This window comes from Pyxicephalus adspersus, chromosome 7 (assembly GCF_032062135.1).
Source record: "Pyxicephalus adspersus chromosome 7, UCB_Pads_2.0, whole genome shotgun sequence".
Classification (NCBI taxonomy): domain Eukaryota; kingdom Metazoa; phylum Chordata; class Amphibia; order Anura; family Pyxicephalidae; genus Pyxicephalus; species Pyxicephalus adspersus.
The window spans coordinates 5,239,209-5,257,335 of record NC_092864.1 but is presented as its reverse complement, the minus strand read 5'-3'; the positions used below and the strand labels follow the sequence as shown (position 1 = coordinate 5,257,335).

Sequence of the window (18,127 nt, the reverse complement as noted above, 5' to 3'; positions counted from 1 at the left end):
GTCAGAGACTGCAGACATTGTACAGGAGATGGTCAGAGACTGCAGACATTGCACAGGAGATGATCAGAGACTGCAGACATTGTACAGGAGAATGTCAGAGACAGCAGACAGCACAGGAGATGGTCAGAGACTGCAGACATAGTACAGGAGACAGTCAAGAGACTGCAAACATACTGCAGTAGACTGAAAAAGACTGGTGACATAGTACAGGAAGGGGTCAGAGACTGCAGACATGGTACAGGAGAGGTTTAGGGACTGAAGACATACTACAGGAGACGGTCATAGACTGCAGACATAATACAGGAAATGGTCAGAGACTGCAGACATTGTACAGGAGACGTCAGAGACTCCAGACATTGTATGGGAGATGGTCAGAGACTGCAGACATTCAACAGAAGATAGTCAGAGAATGCAGATACAAAATAAATTGCTGTGCTTTTTTAAAATAAAATGCAAAGCAATGCAATGATTTCAAAAGAAAATGAATGTCAATGCATGACAGTATGAAGATGAGATTAGGAACACGTAGATGTGACCTCAGAGGAGGAGAAGAAAAGTTGCAAACTAACTGCAAAAAGTAGTTATTGCTCCATTCATCCTAGGAGCTGGGGCACTGAGTCAGTGGTATGAAGCCTGATTCCGGCATGTCAGCTCATTAGACTTGATTTGTGTTGGCACGCATCTTTTAGGATCCACGCATGCTGTATGTGTTAGGTTACGTTGCCTGATGGAGGCCAAACGTAATAAAACGTCAAAATCCTTGAAACTGCTTCCAATAAGCTCAGTTCACACCAGCGCATCATCCTGGATGAAAATTAAACATGCTACATTTAAACATGACAGGATGTGCCACAAAAATGCGTGGGAGTCAATGCAAACTAATGTAAGGGGCTGCAATGTTTACATGCAACATGTTTTTTTTTCACCCAGTACGCACCAAAACAATGCAATGGTGTGATTTGGGTCAATAGGATTCCAGTTTGCCTTTGTGTTGGGCGTTTGCTGAGCAATGCAGCCTAACATACATGGTGTGAATGGGCCCTTAGACTGAAAGGGTAAAGGACCCCCAAATTAAAAAATAAAACGTGCAAACTCAATGGACCTGTATTTTTACTGTCATTTATATACGTTTCTGTATTCACACACACATTGGTTCCTTTTACCTCACATTATTGTGTGTTTACTTTTTATGTTATTGGAGTGTATATGTGCACTTTTTGTGTTGCATTATTGTAAGGGGAACCACAATGCATTATTTTTACATTTTGATGCATTGTAGCCTGCCGCAGTACATTGCACTGCATTTACATGCAATGCGTTCCATTTTCAGCGTATTGGTCATTGTATTGGGCCCATGTAAACAACACAAGACCTGCTGACATGGTGTAAATGGGCCTCTAAGAGGAATGGGAGTGTCTGAGTGACATAACATGTTTATTATATAATATGTACCGGTATTTATTGACATTTTATAGAATAGTTTATTTTTATTATTATACTTTCTATATACATTGTATACACAGGGGACATGCAGTGACTCCCTGCACCTCCCCGGCCATGTATGGAGGACTGGGCCCTCCTAGGGGAAGGTCTCTTTCTTCACACACGTAGACATCACGTTGCCCAGGCAACTTCTTAGAAATCGCAATCACGGCGTCAGGCCGGGCTGTGATTGGTGCCCGCCGGCTAATCAGAGGGGGTGTGCGAAGCCTGTTGGACGCTGATTGGCTGAGCAGCGGACACGTGCGTTCAACCCTTAGCGTGCCGGGTCGTCGCTCACCCAGCAGGTAACAACAGAGAGGACCTGGAGCAGGAGGATCATGTCCTCACATTCACACACACTGCACCTGCTGAGGGGTAATACAAGGGGCAGAATGGGGGGAGGTTGGGGTATGATAGGGGGATGGAAGTATGGGATAAAGAGACAGATGGGTTCGTTGTTGTGGCCAACTGTTCACCTGTGACTGTTACACCTTAATGGGTGACACCTGCAGAGTAGTCAGTGATACACCAGTGTGCAGGACACCTGGGCAGGTAACATATATACTTGTGTAATTTACATACACCTAAGACTGGTACACTGGACTGGGTGACATGTGATGGGTACACCTGGGCTGGTGACATTTCTGGAACAATAGGTATGCTGGGTTACCTGATGGGTACACCTGTGACTGGCACACCTGGGGAGGTTTCATTTTTAATTAGGTATGCTGGATTACCTGATGGATACACCTGTGACTGGCACACCTGGGAGGTGACATTTCTGAACAATAGGTATGCTGGGTTACCTGATGGGTACACCTGTGACTGGCACACCTGGGGAGGTTTCATTTTTAATTAGGTATGCTGGATTACCTGATGGATACACCTGTGACTGGCACACCTGGGAGGTGACATTTCTGAACAATAGGTTTGCTGGGTTACCTGAGGGGTACACCTGTGACTGGCACACCTGGGCAGGTGGCATATCTAGAACAGTGCGTATACTAGGGTACCTATTATGTACACCTGGCCAGGTGACATTTTTAGAACAATCAGTATGCTGGGTTACCCTGTAGGTGCACCTGTGACCGGCACACTTGGGCCCGTGGCATATCTAGAACAGTGGGTATACTAGGGTAACTTCTACATATACCTGTGATCGGCACACCTGGGCCAATGGCTTACTTAGAACAGTGGGTATAGTAGGGTACCTTTTATGTACACCTGTGACTGGTACACCTGAGCAGGTGGCATTTCCTGAACAATAGGTATTTTGGGTTACCAGGTAGGTACAAATGTGACTGGTATACCATGGCAGGTGGCATACCTAGAAAAATGTGTATATTTGGGTAACTGGTATGTACACCTGTGACTGATACACCTAGACAGGTGACATTTCTGGAACAATAGTTTTTTTGGGTTACCTGGTAAGTACACATTTGACTGGCACACCTGGGCATGTGGTATACCTTGAACAGTGGGTATACTGGGTACCTGTTATTTACACCTGTGACTGATGGGTGACTTTTCAGGAACAATAGGTACTCTGGGTTACCTGGTGGACACAGCTGTAACTGGCACACCTAGAGATGTGGCTTACCTAGAACAGTGGGTATACAGGGGTACCTGATATGTATACGTGTGACTGGTACACCTATGTGGGTAATGTATCCAGAACAGTGGGTAAACTGAGGTAACTGATAGGTATACCTGTGACTAGCACACCTAGACATGTGGCTTACCAAGAACAGTGGGTATTCTGGGGTACCTGATATGTACTGGTACACCTGAACAGGGGGAACTTTAGGAACAGTGGGTATTGGTTGCTGGTATGTGCACCTATGACCGCTGGGCAGGTGGCATATCCAGGGCATTGGGTTTACTGGGCCAGCTGGTATGTATACCTGTGACTGGCACACCTGGACAGGTGGTACCTCCATCTTGCCATTGATGACCTCTTTCTGAAGGTGTTGCATGACTTCATTCCCCCCCCCCCCCAATCTTCAGAATGAGAGCTCAGCGGTGGCACCCGCCCTGTTTGCTTTGTTTTAGGTCTTGGTAGAAAATATCAGATAGGGCGGGAAAAGGGAGAGAATCTCTGTCAGGTTTTTATTCCTTGTTGTGTAGAGATTCCAAGTCATAGGGATCAGTCCAGATAAAAAGATTTGTCATAAGGTTGACAACAACGCGTTTCGGGGTGCAAAAAGTTCTCCTTCTTCAGGGCTTGTGTAGGCCCCGGACTGTGAATAGGAGCTGACTGAGCCATAGAGAGCCACCAATTTCTCCAAGCCACTGATCCGCCATTTTCATTTCCGGGTTTTTTTTGCTGTCCAAGTTGAGGAAATTTCCTCCCGCTTTTTGCCCCGGGGACACAACATGAAACCCTTCCCATCAGACCTAAAGACAGCGGCGTTAAACCAATGGGGAGATTCTGTAGATTTCTTCTCACTTCCTGTTGTGTTACTAGGGCAGGAAGTGAGGGACATATATATAATCTTGGACCAGTTCGGTAGGTGGGGAGTGGCAGGGACAACTGGGTGTGAAGAGGAGTAGCAAGGGTAACAAGATGGCAGCTAGGCCATGGCATGTCCATCCATCAGAGGTCGGTGATATTATCAAGCCTTGCGGCACCACGCCTTAGTGATGTCACCTGTCCAATGTTATTCGATTGGCTGACCCATGCTTGCATCCTTATTTCATTGGTAGGTCTTCCAGGTTGGTACAGTACCGACCCAACTGGGCTGGCTTTGTGTTATTTCACTTGGACGCCATTTTCTTTATGTCAGACAAAATGGCTTCTCTCATGCCTCAGGAATGCCATTGGTCCAGAAGTGCCCATGTAGTCCCTGATGCCACCACCGGCCCCTGTTCACAAAGTGGCCCCGCAATGACCACAACAGGGGTCACTTTCATCTAATTTGCCCCTTAGCAAAGCTGCCACCTTTCCCCCATTCATTCATCCTGATGACATCATTCTGCTGAATAGGGATTCCTCTAGAAATTTCTGTCCGGGGCAGGAGGGTGTGTCGCGGTCACCCGATGATACATCGCGCCGCATTATTACCCCGCTTCACACCGATTTCTATTATCAGCCAGGAGCCGCCTGGGTTTAGTTGCCGTGGAAACGCAAATAATCTGACGCCAGCCGCAGGAGCAGGCCGCCGATTGGTCGACTGGTGTCTCTCGAGCGGTGTCATCGACGTTAACACCTTAACCCCTCGTGCGGCAATGTGACGTCGCCGGAAGATGTAACGCTCTGCAGGGGGGGGAGGGATGCTGCTGTTGCTGCAGCTGCAGAGGGGTGGGGGGGGGTAAAGTAACTTTCTTCAGAAGGGCGGCAGGCGCAGCGTTAAGTGAAGCGCAATAATCAGGGACGTGTGATAATCAGGTAGCGGCTTGGCAAAGGATCTTCTTTTAGAAACCTTTTGATGCATTGGGAGTTATCCGAGTGCAATGCTCTGCAGGGGGTGTATAGCAGCTTAGCGTGACTTGGGCTGTGATGGGTTAACGGAAGGAGCCCCCTTCTGGCATGAATATGTATAGCAGTGAGGGGGCAGTGTGTGTGTGTCTGCCTATCGCACGCCCCCCTCACACCCTGCATCATCTTCTCCGCAGAGCCGTCACATAAAGCCGGAGGAGCAGAACGGCGCCCGCTGTACCCGGGGACGGTCACACGGCATGAGACCACGCAACACAGGTAAGAGACCTTCCTGCATGGAGCTCATAGGAGCCCCCGGTGCCTGCAGGCACCCCGACACGCACACACAACCCTCCTCGCTATGATTTATTGGGGTGCCGATCTAGTTACCCGGCTCGCCAATTATTTCATCAGATTGTCCCATCCACAGGAAAAGTTTCACCGTCACCCCCCTATACCACCTGTACCTCACACGCGGTCCTGAGCCACGGCGCCGACACGCTGTGGTTGCGTTGGAGGAGGAGCGCTAGAATGCAATAGGTTGAATACCCATCCATTAGCCAGCTGTACTGCGCTACGGAATATGGTGTGCCTGTAATCGGACTGTATTATCTGTGCATCACACTTACACCAATCGATGTGCAAACCCTAATGTACTGCGCTATGGCATACAGGGGTGCTATGATAGATATCGGAGAGTGTTAGTATTGCATTACATTGGGGCTAACAGCAACTCTATGTGCGGACCCTACTGTACTGCGCTATGGTGTACAGGGGTGCTATGATAGGTATCGGAGAGTTTTAGTATTCCATTACATTGGGGCTAACAGCAACCCTATGTGTGGACCCTACTGTACTGCGCTATGGTGTATGGTGGTGCTATGTCAGGCTGTGATTGGTATCAGCAATTATATAAGGGGCGTTGGTATTAGTAGTCAGGTTTGCAGCACCCATACAACACCCTATTGTACTGCTCTATGGCATACAGTGGTGCTATATAATGCTGATTCTGTGTTAGGAACTCATGTGCTGTCCTGTCTCCCGTCCCTAGGACGCCTCCCAGCAGGTGTACAGGTGATGTGGGATCAGATGACAGCCAGGGGCCACAGCTGGAACATGACAGGAATGTCTGCACCGGTCTGTTCACACAGCTGCCGCCCTACAGGCGCTGCAAACTCTGTGCTGTCACTGTGACGTGCAGAGGGATGCATGAGGGGAAATAGTCCTCCACCCCCCCTCCCCCCATCTATCATAATGGCCAATAGCTTTGTGTGTTTTACACAACTCCAGGTAGCATAGTATTTCTTTTATTGGTAGCAGAATATAGGATGAATGATGTGTGAATCCACATTGACAGGTTTTGTTTGTGTTATATAATCTATGGGCATGCAAATTTCCCTGGAACCAGGTCAGATTAATGGTAGATGCAGGTTAGAAGCAGGTCAGGTTCAGGTTTAAAACAGGTCAGGTTCAGGTTTGAAGCAGGTCAGATCTAGGTTGGAAGCAGCTCAGATTCAGGTTAGAAACAGGTCATGTCATTCTGTACAGATTTTGTTACCCCGGGACACAGGTCGCACATGGGCACATATAAAGGACCAATACCGGACAAGTGAGGACCCCCAGCCCCGCCCACATAGTGTATGTTGGTTTCTATATCTATAGAGTGATATTGACTTGTATGACCCCATGTGGTGATTGGTGGGATTGCAGGACGTCCGTGTTCCATGCGCATCCCTGACCCGTTCACACAGCACACAGAACCGGCCACAATGACACGCGGCATCCACGTGCTCCGGCGCCATCTCATTGTATAGTGACAGTGAGTCAGACGTAAGCCGTGTCACCCACTCATCCCTCCCACACTGCCAGTGATTCACCGGATGAATCACACCGGCAATTACACCCCAATGACCGACACAAAGGGTTCCGCTATCTCCTTTCACACTCCATCGACTTTTCACCATCCGGCCCCGGGACCTCTTCACTCCCTAGCCCTGAGTATAGACCCGGGAAACCCCTCGTTCCTCCATATAATGATGTGTATACCTCCATTGTTATCTCTTGAGTTTTATATACTTTGTTATACTATTACCATATATGGGCAAACGTTTTTTGTACTTATCCAAGCTCATTGGATCCGGTTCCCCATGACAATGGAAGAGCAGATCTGGCTTACAATACAATTAGGTTGGGGTCAGGGTTCCTCCTTTGGTGACCCCATGTCAGTATGGAGCTGAATTTGTACCCCGGGGGACACGCATGGGGAACATAGTAGGCCTTCATAGGACTCTTCTTCCATACGTCTCCTCTGCTGCCACCCAACCCCCCAGCAATGTGTTTTCTGACTACGCATGCTCTGTGCATGTGTAGCTGGAGGGGCGGCTGTGCTTTGGCAGTTGTATTAAGTACAGATATGTTGTAAATACGGTACAGCAATTCCTGAGCCATAAAAGACAGAGAGGAGAAGTATGTAGGGAATGAACACACCCCGCCACACCCGGATCACAGACATTTCATATACAAAGTTTTAGGACTGGAGAGGAAAGAAGGGGAAGAGGTGAGTGGTTCAAGAGGGGGCTCTCCAATCAGCAGGAAGGACGAGCTTTACAGATTGCAGCCTATTAGGGGTAACGGTTATATCTGATTATCATCCAGTATTTATATAGAGCCGACATATTCCACAGCGCTGTACAAAGTCCGTAGTCTAGCTCTCCCTCATAAGAGCTCACAATCTAATCCCCCCCCCCATAGTCATGTCATTATCACAGTCTAAAGGCAATTTGTGGGGAAGCCAAATAACCTAACTGCATGGTTTTGGATCTGATATTTGCAGAGAGACTGCTGCTTCCACTTAGATTACAGGGGTCCCTCTCTGCAACATGGTGCAAGAATTTTTGCATTCATTTTATTGCACCTGGAAGTCATTTGGGGCTTTTATCACTTGAAGCCTCCTGTTATCCTTGACTCATATTTCTGGGGTTTACCAAACTTAGGATTTTAGGACGACTGATAGCAGCCAATCAAAAAAGCCAAAGCTATCTGATCCTCTGGCCGAGGGGTGGAGGAAGCTTTTGGTTTCGGGGTACGTAGGTCATGGTACCCCAGAGGAAGCAACCAGGAGAAAAGCCATTGTAGACCTGGATAGGGGTCTCCGGCTTTGGCAGGTAAAAGTCACCCTAAAATTATTATTATTATTATTATTAATAATAAACAGGATTTATATAGCACCAACATATTACGCAGCGCTGTACACCCTAACGGTCACTTTAGCGCTGTTTAGGAAATAGAATTGTTAAACAGGTGCAACATGGAAGAAATCCTGAACGGGAATTTGTTATAAGGACAGGTTGAGAGTTGTAGGTAATTGGCAGCTTTGAGGGCTATTGAGGGGGAATGTAGCAGTATGAAGGTCTTTGTGAACTGTAACCATACTTATCACCCCCCCATTTTCAGCCTATCCTAGTCACCCGCTCCACAGACGTCCGGTAAACATGGCTGACCGGTTCACAGAGCCAATCGTCCTTCACATACTGGCACAAGATGAATGGTGTCTTGTTGTCTCGCCTTGTTGGCTCCATCCTCACATTCCTCCACGCTAGCCGTGTCCAGCCTCACTGATCTGGTATCAGTACAGAAAGTAAATTTTACACCCAAGTTCTAGAATATTCTACCTCAAGCCCGAACACTTGCTTTATTATTTTTGCTTTTGTTGGTGACCTGTGAGAGGGGAAATCTACTCTTCTACAGTCGTCACCACAATGGAAGAGTTGGGAAAGTGTGGAGTCAGCAGGGCAGGGAGGGCAACCGAGTATGAAAAGGGTGCAGAGCAGGGGTCGGGGAGGTCACATGATGGTTCACATGTATATGTGCAGGTTTGATCGTTCTGTAACAATGGCCACCTACCTTGGCTGTTGGTCAGTATGGGTCACATGACTGCTGTGGTGGCTTCCTGTGTATAAATATGGTGTCGTCTCCTCTGTCTTTGCAGATTGCAGAAAGTGACTGTGGAACAAAACGGAAGAAAGGAAATCAGACTCTCAGCTCACTCTTCGTCTTACAAGGATCCCCTCTATATGCCCCTGCAGCTGCCCACCATGAATTTTCGCAGCCACCGGCTACTACGCCGCTCTCCTCCGCCACCTCCGGCAATTTCCAGCAAACCCACCCCAGTCGGTGGAACTTCCAGCAGCGGACTGTCCAGTTTAAGCAGCATCGCCCAGATCAGCCCATGCTTGTATCTCTCCAGCGGAAACGCCGCCGGTAGTCGCCAGCAGGTCTACTCCCGCAACGTGACCTGCATCGTCAACGCCACCCTGGAGATCCCCAACTCCAACTGGCCAGATGTCGACTACATCAAAGTGCCGGTGCCAGACCTACCGCATGCTCCGCTGGCCCTGTATTTTGACTCGGTGGCCGACAGGATTCACCAAAACGGAAAGAGAAATGGCAGAACTCTGGTGCACTGCGTGGCGGGGGTTAGCCGTTCAGCAACTCTTTGCATCGCCTACCTGATGAAATATCACCGCCTGTCTCTTCTAGATGCCCACCAATGGGTCAAAACCAGGCGGCCCGTGGTCAGGCCGAACGCTGGATTCTGGCAGCAGCTCATCCAGTATGAGAAAAAGTTATTCGGCAAAAACACCGTTCGATTGGTGCCATCACCGCTAGGACTTATACCCGATATATACGAGAGAGAAACTCGCAATCTCATCCCTGTTTGGGGTTTCAGATAAAGATAAACTCTTTTCTCCAAGACTTTAGACTCTGCTGGTGCATATAAATATCTAAAGAGGTCCTCAGTCTTTGGTTTTCGCTTCGGTATTGGTATACGGCACACACTCTTTCTAGCACCAATGGCATTGTGCTGCCAGATTTTCTATTGGCTCTCTGGCATATTCTCAAATCAGATTGGTTGTCAAGGACTCCTTTACCTTGATAGGTCAATGTAGCAGATACCTAGGTGAACCGCACACGGGCCCTTTGCCTGACTTTACTTACCACCAATAATATGACCTACCCTCTTTGTTTTACAGGCCGGTGCACAAATGCCAACTAAATCATCCATAGAGCAAACCAACTTACTTGCTGGTTGTCAGGCAGCAACAAGCAGGCCAATGTCAAAGCTCAGTAGCAGCCACACTTACCAATACCGAAACCTAAACTGCAGGTGGAGACCTCTTTTATTAATGAAAACCTGTCATGAAAAAAATAGGAGGGCTTTGGAAAAAGTTGCAATGCTGGATCAATATAAAAGTTTTGATGCTAGAACAAAGAATTGGAACGCAAATGATAAATACAGCGCCCAACCCAGAGTCCAACTTTATTAGTTCATATTAGAATCATGAAAAACATCCAATGTGTTTGTGGGCAAGACGTTATTTCAATCTGGTCTCTGAAACGCATTGGAGGTTTCACAACTTGCTTTTGGTCTCTTTATGGGTTTGGCGCTCCTTTTCTGTATTCCCATTTTTGCAGGAGCAGTGAGCTGGATGTACAATGCCAAAATAATGATATTTGAAGGCTCAGCGCTATAGATATGGGATATTTAGATGGATTTAAAGCAAGCATTAGTGTTTAGAAATTCAGTTTTTTTTTTTTTTAAGCTGGGTAGGAAGAAGCTGTAGGTGGGTGGCAGCTCCTGTATTGTGGGCCAACTCTTCAGTAACTAACCAAATATAGCCGGGTGGTTACTGAAGAGTGCCGGGTGGTGCACCCAGCTAAAAGGAGCCGGAGAGAAGACCGAGCATAGAACAAAAAGCATAATAATAATTTAGATCCGGCTCATAAATAAATGGATCCTGCGAGGGGGATTCATCAGCACAACCAGCATTTTCAGCAACAGAAGCCCACTTATTACATCTCATGACAGCTTTTCTTTAAGGGACACTAGACACTTTTCCTCTTCTCCCCCAGCACAGGATAATGACCCAACGAATGGCTGTATGGACCAAACTTACAACTCCCCTGCAGTAGCATATCAATAACCATTTAGTAACCACAATAACCGCACTTACTTCTTCCGGTGTAAGGGGGGCGCTCCCGCGCCACGTCATCAGGGAATAACAAGAGTGGCTTTCCTGTGACTTCGCCTTTTGCTTTATTTTTTAGTGTAAAACATTTCAGATTGTGAGATTATTTACTTAAAAATTAAATGAGTGCCACATAGCTCAGAATAGGAAACTTATTTTTCTCCTGATGTGGGTGCAATATACATGTATATTTCTAAATAAAAATATAAATTTGACAAAAAAACAATTTCAACTTTATTTTTTTATTAAATCTTTAAAAATGTAACATAAAAATGATACAAACAAAAAGACAAAAATGACATTTTTTTAATAAAGCTTTAAAATTTTACATAAATATTTACACAAAACCCAAAAAACGATAGAAGAGGAAGATGGATGGAACGAGGGGGATGCATGGAATGGAAGACGCGGGAAGCTGCCAGTTTTGCCCATGACATTATTGAAATGACTGGGCCAGACACCGGGGTAAAACAATTGATAATTCAGGATATTAAAATTTACGAACAGCCAAAACCCTTTGAGTAGAATTGGTTAGAAATCAAGCAAATTAGGTGCCTGGGTCCTGAAGGTGAGGTGTAGATACACTTTTATGAATGGGACAATTCACCATTTTTTTGGGCACATCTGCAATTGAGACAGACCCGATTGTGAGGCATATTGTCGAAAAAAAACTTATTGGGGGGATGATAAAGAAAAGAGGCCCATCCAGCAGATGTGCCGCTGCATCCATAAAAAAAAGCGACCAGAATCCAGGTCAGTAACACGGAGGGGGAAGCAAATTTTTGAATCATATATGGGATTAGGATTCACTATAATGAAAGTAAAAATCTGCTGTGGTACAAGCCAAATCTAAAACTTGGCCAGGGATTTATCACATGACTGAGATATTGTTGCTTTAGGCTGGGTACACACATGCAATGATTGTTGGAAAGAATCTTTCACAATCCTTTTCAATGACAAAGACTGAACGATGCGTGAACAAGCTCTGTACATACGGCACTGTTCTGCTCTATGGAGAGGGGAGAACGACAGTAGCACCCACACCTCGCTGTTTCGCCTTCACTTTCATTATAATCGTTCATTGCGGGTCGGCCAGGACGGATCCATGAACAACAAGCGCTGTACACACATCAGATTCTCATCTGATATCAGCCCTGATGGGATTATCAGAATCATCTGACGTGTGTACGTAGCCTTAGCCATGGCACGTTTCATGCAAATTTACCAGCTAGGCTCTGCCCCTGCCTCTAAAACGTGGTAAGTGCAGGTACCAGAACCAAACCCATATGTGACCCTTCATAATAAATCCCTGTTAGGTTTATTAAAATACCTTACATGGAGCAAGGCTGACCTGTGATGCAGAGATACTTGGAGTACCGTTGCTCTGTTTGGCAAAAAGAATAAAATGAGGTGGTTGAATGTTTTCAGATCAATTACTCGCTGTCTCCGTCATCACTGATGATGCCCTTTAAACCAGACCAGTCCACAGGCCTTTTCTTGCGAGGGGGTCCTTCTTCTCCCTCAGAGTCAGAGGCCAATTCTTTGCGGTAGGTGGAAGGGGAAGCATCCAGGGAAGTGGAGGTCTGATAGGGGTTCCAGGTGTTCCGGCGCCGGGGGCGTCCTGGGAAAAAAAAAAAAAAAAAAGATCTATTAAATCTTTTCTGTCTGATTTATTATTACACAGTATAGTGCCAACATATTAAGCAGAGCTGGACAATGTCAATAGTCATGTGACTAACTGTCCATCAAAGGAGCTCACAATCTAATGTCCCTACCATAGTCATATGTCATTATCACAGTCTAAGTTCAATTTTGGGGGAAGCCAATTAACCAAACTACATGTTTTTTCAATGTGGGAGGAAACCAGAGTACCCGGAGGAAACCCACACAAACACGAGGAGAACCTGCAAACTCCATGCAGATAGTATCCAGGCCAAGAGTCAAACTTGGGACCCAGCGCTGCAAAGGCCAGAGTGCTAACCACTGAGCCACCATGCTGCCCAGCACATATAAAGTTAATTCATTTACACATTGCTATTATATAAAGAGAGGGGGATATGGTGACAGCTGATGGTTTTTGGAACTGCATGGCACAGGGCTGCCCCTGTGCTTAGTAAGTCAATAAACTGTCAAATACACAATATGGAGGAGCCTCTGCACCTTTCTGGGTTGCAGGCAGCACCCGTATGCCACGGGAAACCCATAACGGGGCACCAGAGGGACATGGAAGGTGCATGCAAATAAACTTCCTATAACATTAAAACAAAAAGTTTACCCCCCTGTGGAGAAGAAGCCCCACTGCAAGGGTAACACTAGCCTTCAGAGTTTCTAAGAAAAAAATAAATTTTGCCAATTTCCTTTTTAAAAAAATGTTTTCCTGACTTATGTAGATCCCTTGCATATACAGATCTGCACACTTGTTTCAGGTCAGTAGGTCTAAGTATTGAAGAGCCAGGGGGTGGGCATGACAGCCAGGCAACTAGCATTCGAGAAATTGGCAATGGCAGCCATCATGTTTACCAGTCATGTGCTGTGTAGTCACCTGAGCAGCCATGAAATGCTGAGGTTCAAAGCTTTCTCTGTACTATAAAAAAAAAATACTGGCTGGAGTTGGGAGCTGAAAACCTCCTTTCGTATCTGATTTATAGAAGAACAATCTCTTTTTGTATCCTTCCGGCCAACTCGCTCAAATTACAACTTTAATAGCTCGTTCAACCATAAGAAGAGACAAAAGGCTGCTTCATCTCCTCATACATAAATAATAGTTACCGTCATTACAGGAGAGATGGGGAAGCTGCTGAAGTTTAAGCCACCTATATTCTTCAGTTCACCAGCACGCTGATATTTTTTTAAATATAATCATTACCTTTTTTTATTACTTATCTTATTATAGACCCATCACTGGATCTATGGGGGGTGAATTATAGCTGCTGGGAGGGCTGCAAGGTGCTGTATAGAGCTTTATGGAAACATCACAGCACCCTGCCCTGGTACTTCTCTTAACTCTGATGCAAGCAGTGAGCTGGATCCGGGGAGGAATTATGCAATGGAAGTATAATGATGCCTTGATGGGTGGGTGTCAGCTGACGTTCCATTGACCTGGGTCATGGTGTTTCCATTATTGAATGAACCAAAATGAATGACTGACTGAGATGGACCAGGTGGGGGCCGGGGTGGCTCTATCCTATTTCAGCATCTAATGTACAGTGTGTATTGAAATCATTGCAGCACAGTAGACTAAAGCTGCGTACGCACGTGCAATTTTTGTCGTTGGAAAGGATCGTGAAACAAAGAACTACACGATGCATGAACGGTGCTGTACATACAGCACCATTCTGCTCTATGGAGAGGGGAGGGGGGAGAGCGACGGAGCGGCACCCTGCTGCACGCTCTCCACCTTGCCTTGCATTAGGATCGCTCGTCGTTCATGGATCCGCCAGGACGGATCCGCGGACGATGAACGATGCCGACTGTACACATGCCAACTTCTCGCCCGATGCCGATTATCGGACGAGAAAAATCTGACGTGTGTACGCAGCTTAAAGCTCAGATTTAAATTCCTGAATGTCTAATCATTGTTAAAATGCCTGACAAGTTTTATTCCTCACCCACCAATGTTTACAAATGACAGGGAAAATATCCGACATGCGGCCCAGTATTTGGCTCCATCAGTACACTAACGCAGCATTGGCCGTCCAATAAAAACCTAAGGAAGTAATGTACCGTAGAAAACCTGCAATACCCAATCTGAATTTGTTTCTCACTGACCCGACTGCAGAAGAGTGAGATTCGATTGGCTGATCAGGGATAGTGCCGTTTACAAACCATTCCACAATAAAAAAAGAAGGAGTTTGAGTCTCACCGGCTGTGGCGATGATGTTACTGGTGTCCAGTTCTGCCAGCTCAGCTGCCTCCTCCCTCTTCAGCCGCACAACGCGACACTTTTCCAGAGATGGCTTACCTGTGTTAAGGCAAAGAAGCAGTCACTTAGTATCAGAAGTTCATCACCTTTCATACAATGTACTGTAAGGCTTTTTAAAAAGACCGGAATAATGGAGCATTAGTTGTGGAATGACTACATGCACCAGGATATACAGTTATATTACTGGGCAGCCATAGGGATAATAGAGCCCCAGCTGCACAAAACCACCACAGTCCTTGTACACGCTCTTATCTCCCGTCTGGACTACTGTAACTGCCTCCTCTCTGATGTTCCACTAACCAGACTCTCTCCTCTACAATCTAATATGAATGCTGCAGCCAGAGACTTATCCATCTTTCCCACCTACCTACCTAATAGACATCCTTCCCACTTCCTCTTCTGCTGCCTGTTTGGCCTTCAGATCACTCGCAGCTCTGGTCCCACCTACCTACCCGATACACAAATTCCTCCACAGTTCTTGTCTCACTTACCTTTCTGTCCTGATAGAAAAATACTCCCCCAGCCGCTCTCTTCTCTCCTCCAATAACCTACTGATGACTTCCTCACTCAACCTCATCACACGCACAGCTCCAAGACTTTTCTGGAGCTGCCCTGACTCTCTGGAATGGTCTTCCATGTCCTATTCCACTTGCTCCTACTTTCTGCTCATTTAAAAGAGCCCTCAAAACCCAATGCTTCACCCTCACCTACCCGTCTTCTTCTGTCTTTTGAAACCATCACTACTTCCCACCATACCATATCTTTCTCCTATTGTGTGTTACTTCCTCCACCTCTTAGATTGTAAGCTCTTCGGGGCAGGGTCCTCTCCTCCTCCTGTGTCAATGTCTGTATCTGTCTGTCATTTGCAACCCCTATTTAATGTACAGTGCTGTGTAATACGTTGGCGCTATATAAATACTGTTTATTATTATTTCCCCCCAAAAAAATAAAAGCAGCAGGTATTTCAGTACAGGTTTCCTTTTATTCACTGAACCTTTCAGATTCTTCTTATTTGCAAAGTCTTAAGTGATCTGTAAGACAACAATCTGTCATAGCTCACCTTTCACTCCTAGGTCCTCCAGCTCCTTTTTCAGCACCTCCACCATGGATTTTACTGAACGGCAATTCTGAAAGAGCTTCTTGTAGTTCCTCCGAGCCCCGCAGGTCAGAATGTATCTCTTCAGCCGGGTGATAGACGGATGATCTTCCTTGGAGGTGCTCTAAGGAAAGAAAGAATTGTTTCAGAATACAAGCTTGCTTTTATTTGGTTTCATTGTACTGCTGGTTATGTGATTCACAATTTAGGTATCTCCAGTGGTCCCCTAGGAATGCTCAGTTATATTCAAGGCAATCGGTTATTATAGAGCCAAGGAAAGGCATTTATCTTACACAATAGGCAAATAACTGGAGAATCTGCAATCACAGCAGAAAGGGAAGAAACACAAACAGCTGGAAACTGGAAAAAGAGCCCTCCATAAAGCACTTTTAAATTAATTTAGTGATGCATAAACTTATTGGGGCTGATTTATTAAAGCTCTCCAAGGCTGGGGAGGATATACTTTCATCAGTGAAGCTGGGCGATCCAGCAAACCTGGAAAGGATTTCTTCAAAGTTATTTGCAATTTTCTATGTTTATTATTCATTCCATTGTAATGTGCAGCTCACCTTACTCTGCTTTGTAGCGTTTTTGCCTTTATTGCCATCATCAGACACGTCAGACAAATCGCTGTCTTCATCATCTTTATCCTTTTCCTTATCCTTATCTTCACCTTTCTCCTCATCCTGGGAGTCGCTATCTGGCTCAGCCTTTTTATCCTTTCCCCTCTTCTCACTGGCCGTTTTTTGCTTGGCCGGTTTTAAAGTTTTTTTAGGTCTCTGCTTGTCCTCGTCGCTGTCGGATTCTTTGTCTGAATCTTTCTTTACAGAGCTCTTCTCATCCTCGTCTGTCTCGCTAGCACTCTCTTTAGAGGCGTTTGTGGGGCTTTCTTTTTCCTCCTCGCTGTCACTGGTCTCCTTTGATGGTGCAGGTTCGACCGCACTCTCTTCGTCCTCACTGTCGCTGTCCTTTAGAGAAATTTTTTTGGTTGCACCGTCTTCCTCCTCGCTGTCACTCTGTTTCTCTGATGAAGACTTTCTAGGTCCCTTCTTGGCCGGACTCTCCTCCTCACTGTCACTCGGTTTCTTTGAGGTCTTCTTTACTTTTCTCTTGGACACACACTCCTCCTCCTCGCTATCATCCTTTGTCTTCTTACCTGCACTCTTTCGGTCACTGACTTTTCCTTTTTTTGGAGCAGCTTTCTTTGTTCTTCTCTTTTTCGGACTTTCCTGCTCGCTGTCACTGTCACTTTTTTGCCTCCTTTTGCTTTTTTCCACTTCAAGGCTCTCATCACTCTCCTCATCGCTGTCTTTCTTCCCCTTCTTGACAACAAGCTCCTCTTCCTCCTCACTTTCACTGTCTGTTTCCTGCTTCTTTACCTTCTTCCCTGGCTTTGCAGCAGTTTGTTTCGGCTTTTGTTTGGCCTTAGCCTTTCTCTGCGGCTCATTGTCACTGTCCTTTGACTTTTTTGCGTTCGGGTTCTTCAGTTTAGAAAGAGTCATTTCCTCCTCGCTGTCAGAATCTTCACTCTGCATGTGCGTCTTTTGCTTCTCTTCGTCATCACTGTTTAAAACCAAAACGTCCTTTTTATTTTTAGAGGGGGCTTCATCCTCACTATTGGACTCCATGCTCAACTTCTTGGGTGAAGCAGCCTCCTCATCACTGCTTGATTCTGAATTTAAATTTATTACAGGGACTTTTTTTACTGGTGGCTTTTGAAGCCCTGCTTTCTGCTTGACCTTACTATTGTCCTTTTTGCCTTCCTCAGATAAGGCACCTTTGGCACTCCCTTTGCCTTTCTTCCCTCTTGCTTGTTCCTGTTTGGCCCCTTTTCCCATTTTGGAAGTTGGAGCTTCTGAGGAACTGCTTGACAATCTCTTGCCTTCCCTCTGCTCAATGCCGGAGTCCTCCTCTGACTCGATGTCTGAAACAGAGCGAACATAAAAAAGTAATACAGAGCACCAACTATTCAGCCTTTCCCAACTGTATGTGCACCAAAGGAACCACTGAAACAAATAAAATAGTGATTCAGGAAACCCCTGTTAAAGAAAAATCTTTGTTTCCCTTATGTTATCCCCTTTCTTGAGAGCGTTACCTTTACTAGGTCTCTATTAGCTTAAATAATCACACAGATCCTAAATATTATACCGTATTTTTCGGACCATAAGACGCACTTTTTT

General features: G+C 46.0%; 2 protein-coding genes across 8 annotated transcripts in view; one reads left to right on the top strand and one right to left on the bottom strand.

The window, feature by feature from the left end:
• The first annotated feature begins 1,716 nt into the window (after window positions 1–1,716).
• Window positions 1,717–9,655, top strand: DUSP14 (dual specificity phosphatase 14). Of its 7 annotated transcripts, none has more exons than XM_072417196.1 (3): window positions 1,719–1,787; window positions 5,098–5,179; window positions 8,889–9,655. In XM_072417196.1, exon 3 carries the CDS (start codon window positions 8,974–8,976, stop codon window positions 9,631–9,633), a length of 660 nt encoding a protein of 219 aa, XP_072273297.1. In that variant the 5' UTR covers window positions 1,719–1,787; window positions 5,098–5,179; window positions 8,889–8,973; the 3' UTR covers window positions 9,634–9,655. The 7 variants fall into 7 exon arrangements, with proteins under 7 accessions (XP_072273302.1, XP_072273297.1, XP_072273296.1 ...); XM_072417195.1 differs by having other exon boundaries at window positions 1,782–1,857; XM_072417199.1 differs by lacking the exon at window positions 1,719–1,787 and adding an exon at window positions 2,016–2,034.
• Window positions 9,656–11,152: 1,497 nt separating this feature from the next.
• Window positions 11,153–18,127, bottom strand: part of HIRIP3 (HIRA interacting protein 3) — an 11,416-nt gene continuing 4,441 nt past the window's right edge. The window contains exons 4-7 of the mRNA XM_072417194.1: window positions 16,517–17,871; window positions 15,912–16,071; window positions 14,792–14,890; window positions 11,153–12,550 (exon numbers count right to left, since the gene is read on the bottom strand). Of these exons, the coding sequence (XP_072273295.1) occupies window positions 12,363–12,550; window positions 14,792–14,890; window positions 15,912–16,071; window positions 16,517–17,871 (1,802 nt within the window). The 3' untranslated portion in view covers window positions 11,153–12,362. The remainder of the gene's footprint in view (window positions 12,551–14,791; window positions 14,891–15,911; window positions 16,072–16,516; window positions 17,872–18,127) is intronic.

Excerpts from the sequence above, each read along its gene's own strand:
- DUSP14 (XM_072417195.1), top strand. The coding sequence starts at position 1,821 with ATGTCCTCACATTCACACACACTGCACCTGCTGAGGG. Across the intron at positions 1,858-5,097 it reads CACACTGCACCTGCTGAGGG|AGCCGTCACATAAAGCCGGA; the intron begins GTAATACAAGGG and ends TCTTCTCCGCAG. Across the intron at positions 5,180-8,888 it reads CATGAGACCACGCAACACAG|ATTGCAGAAAGTGACTGTGG; the intron begins GTAAGAGACCTT and ends CTGTCTTTGCAG.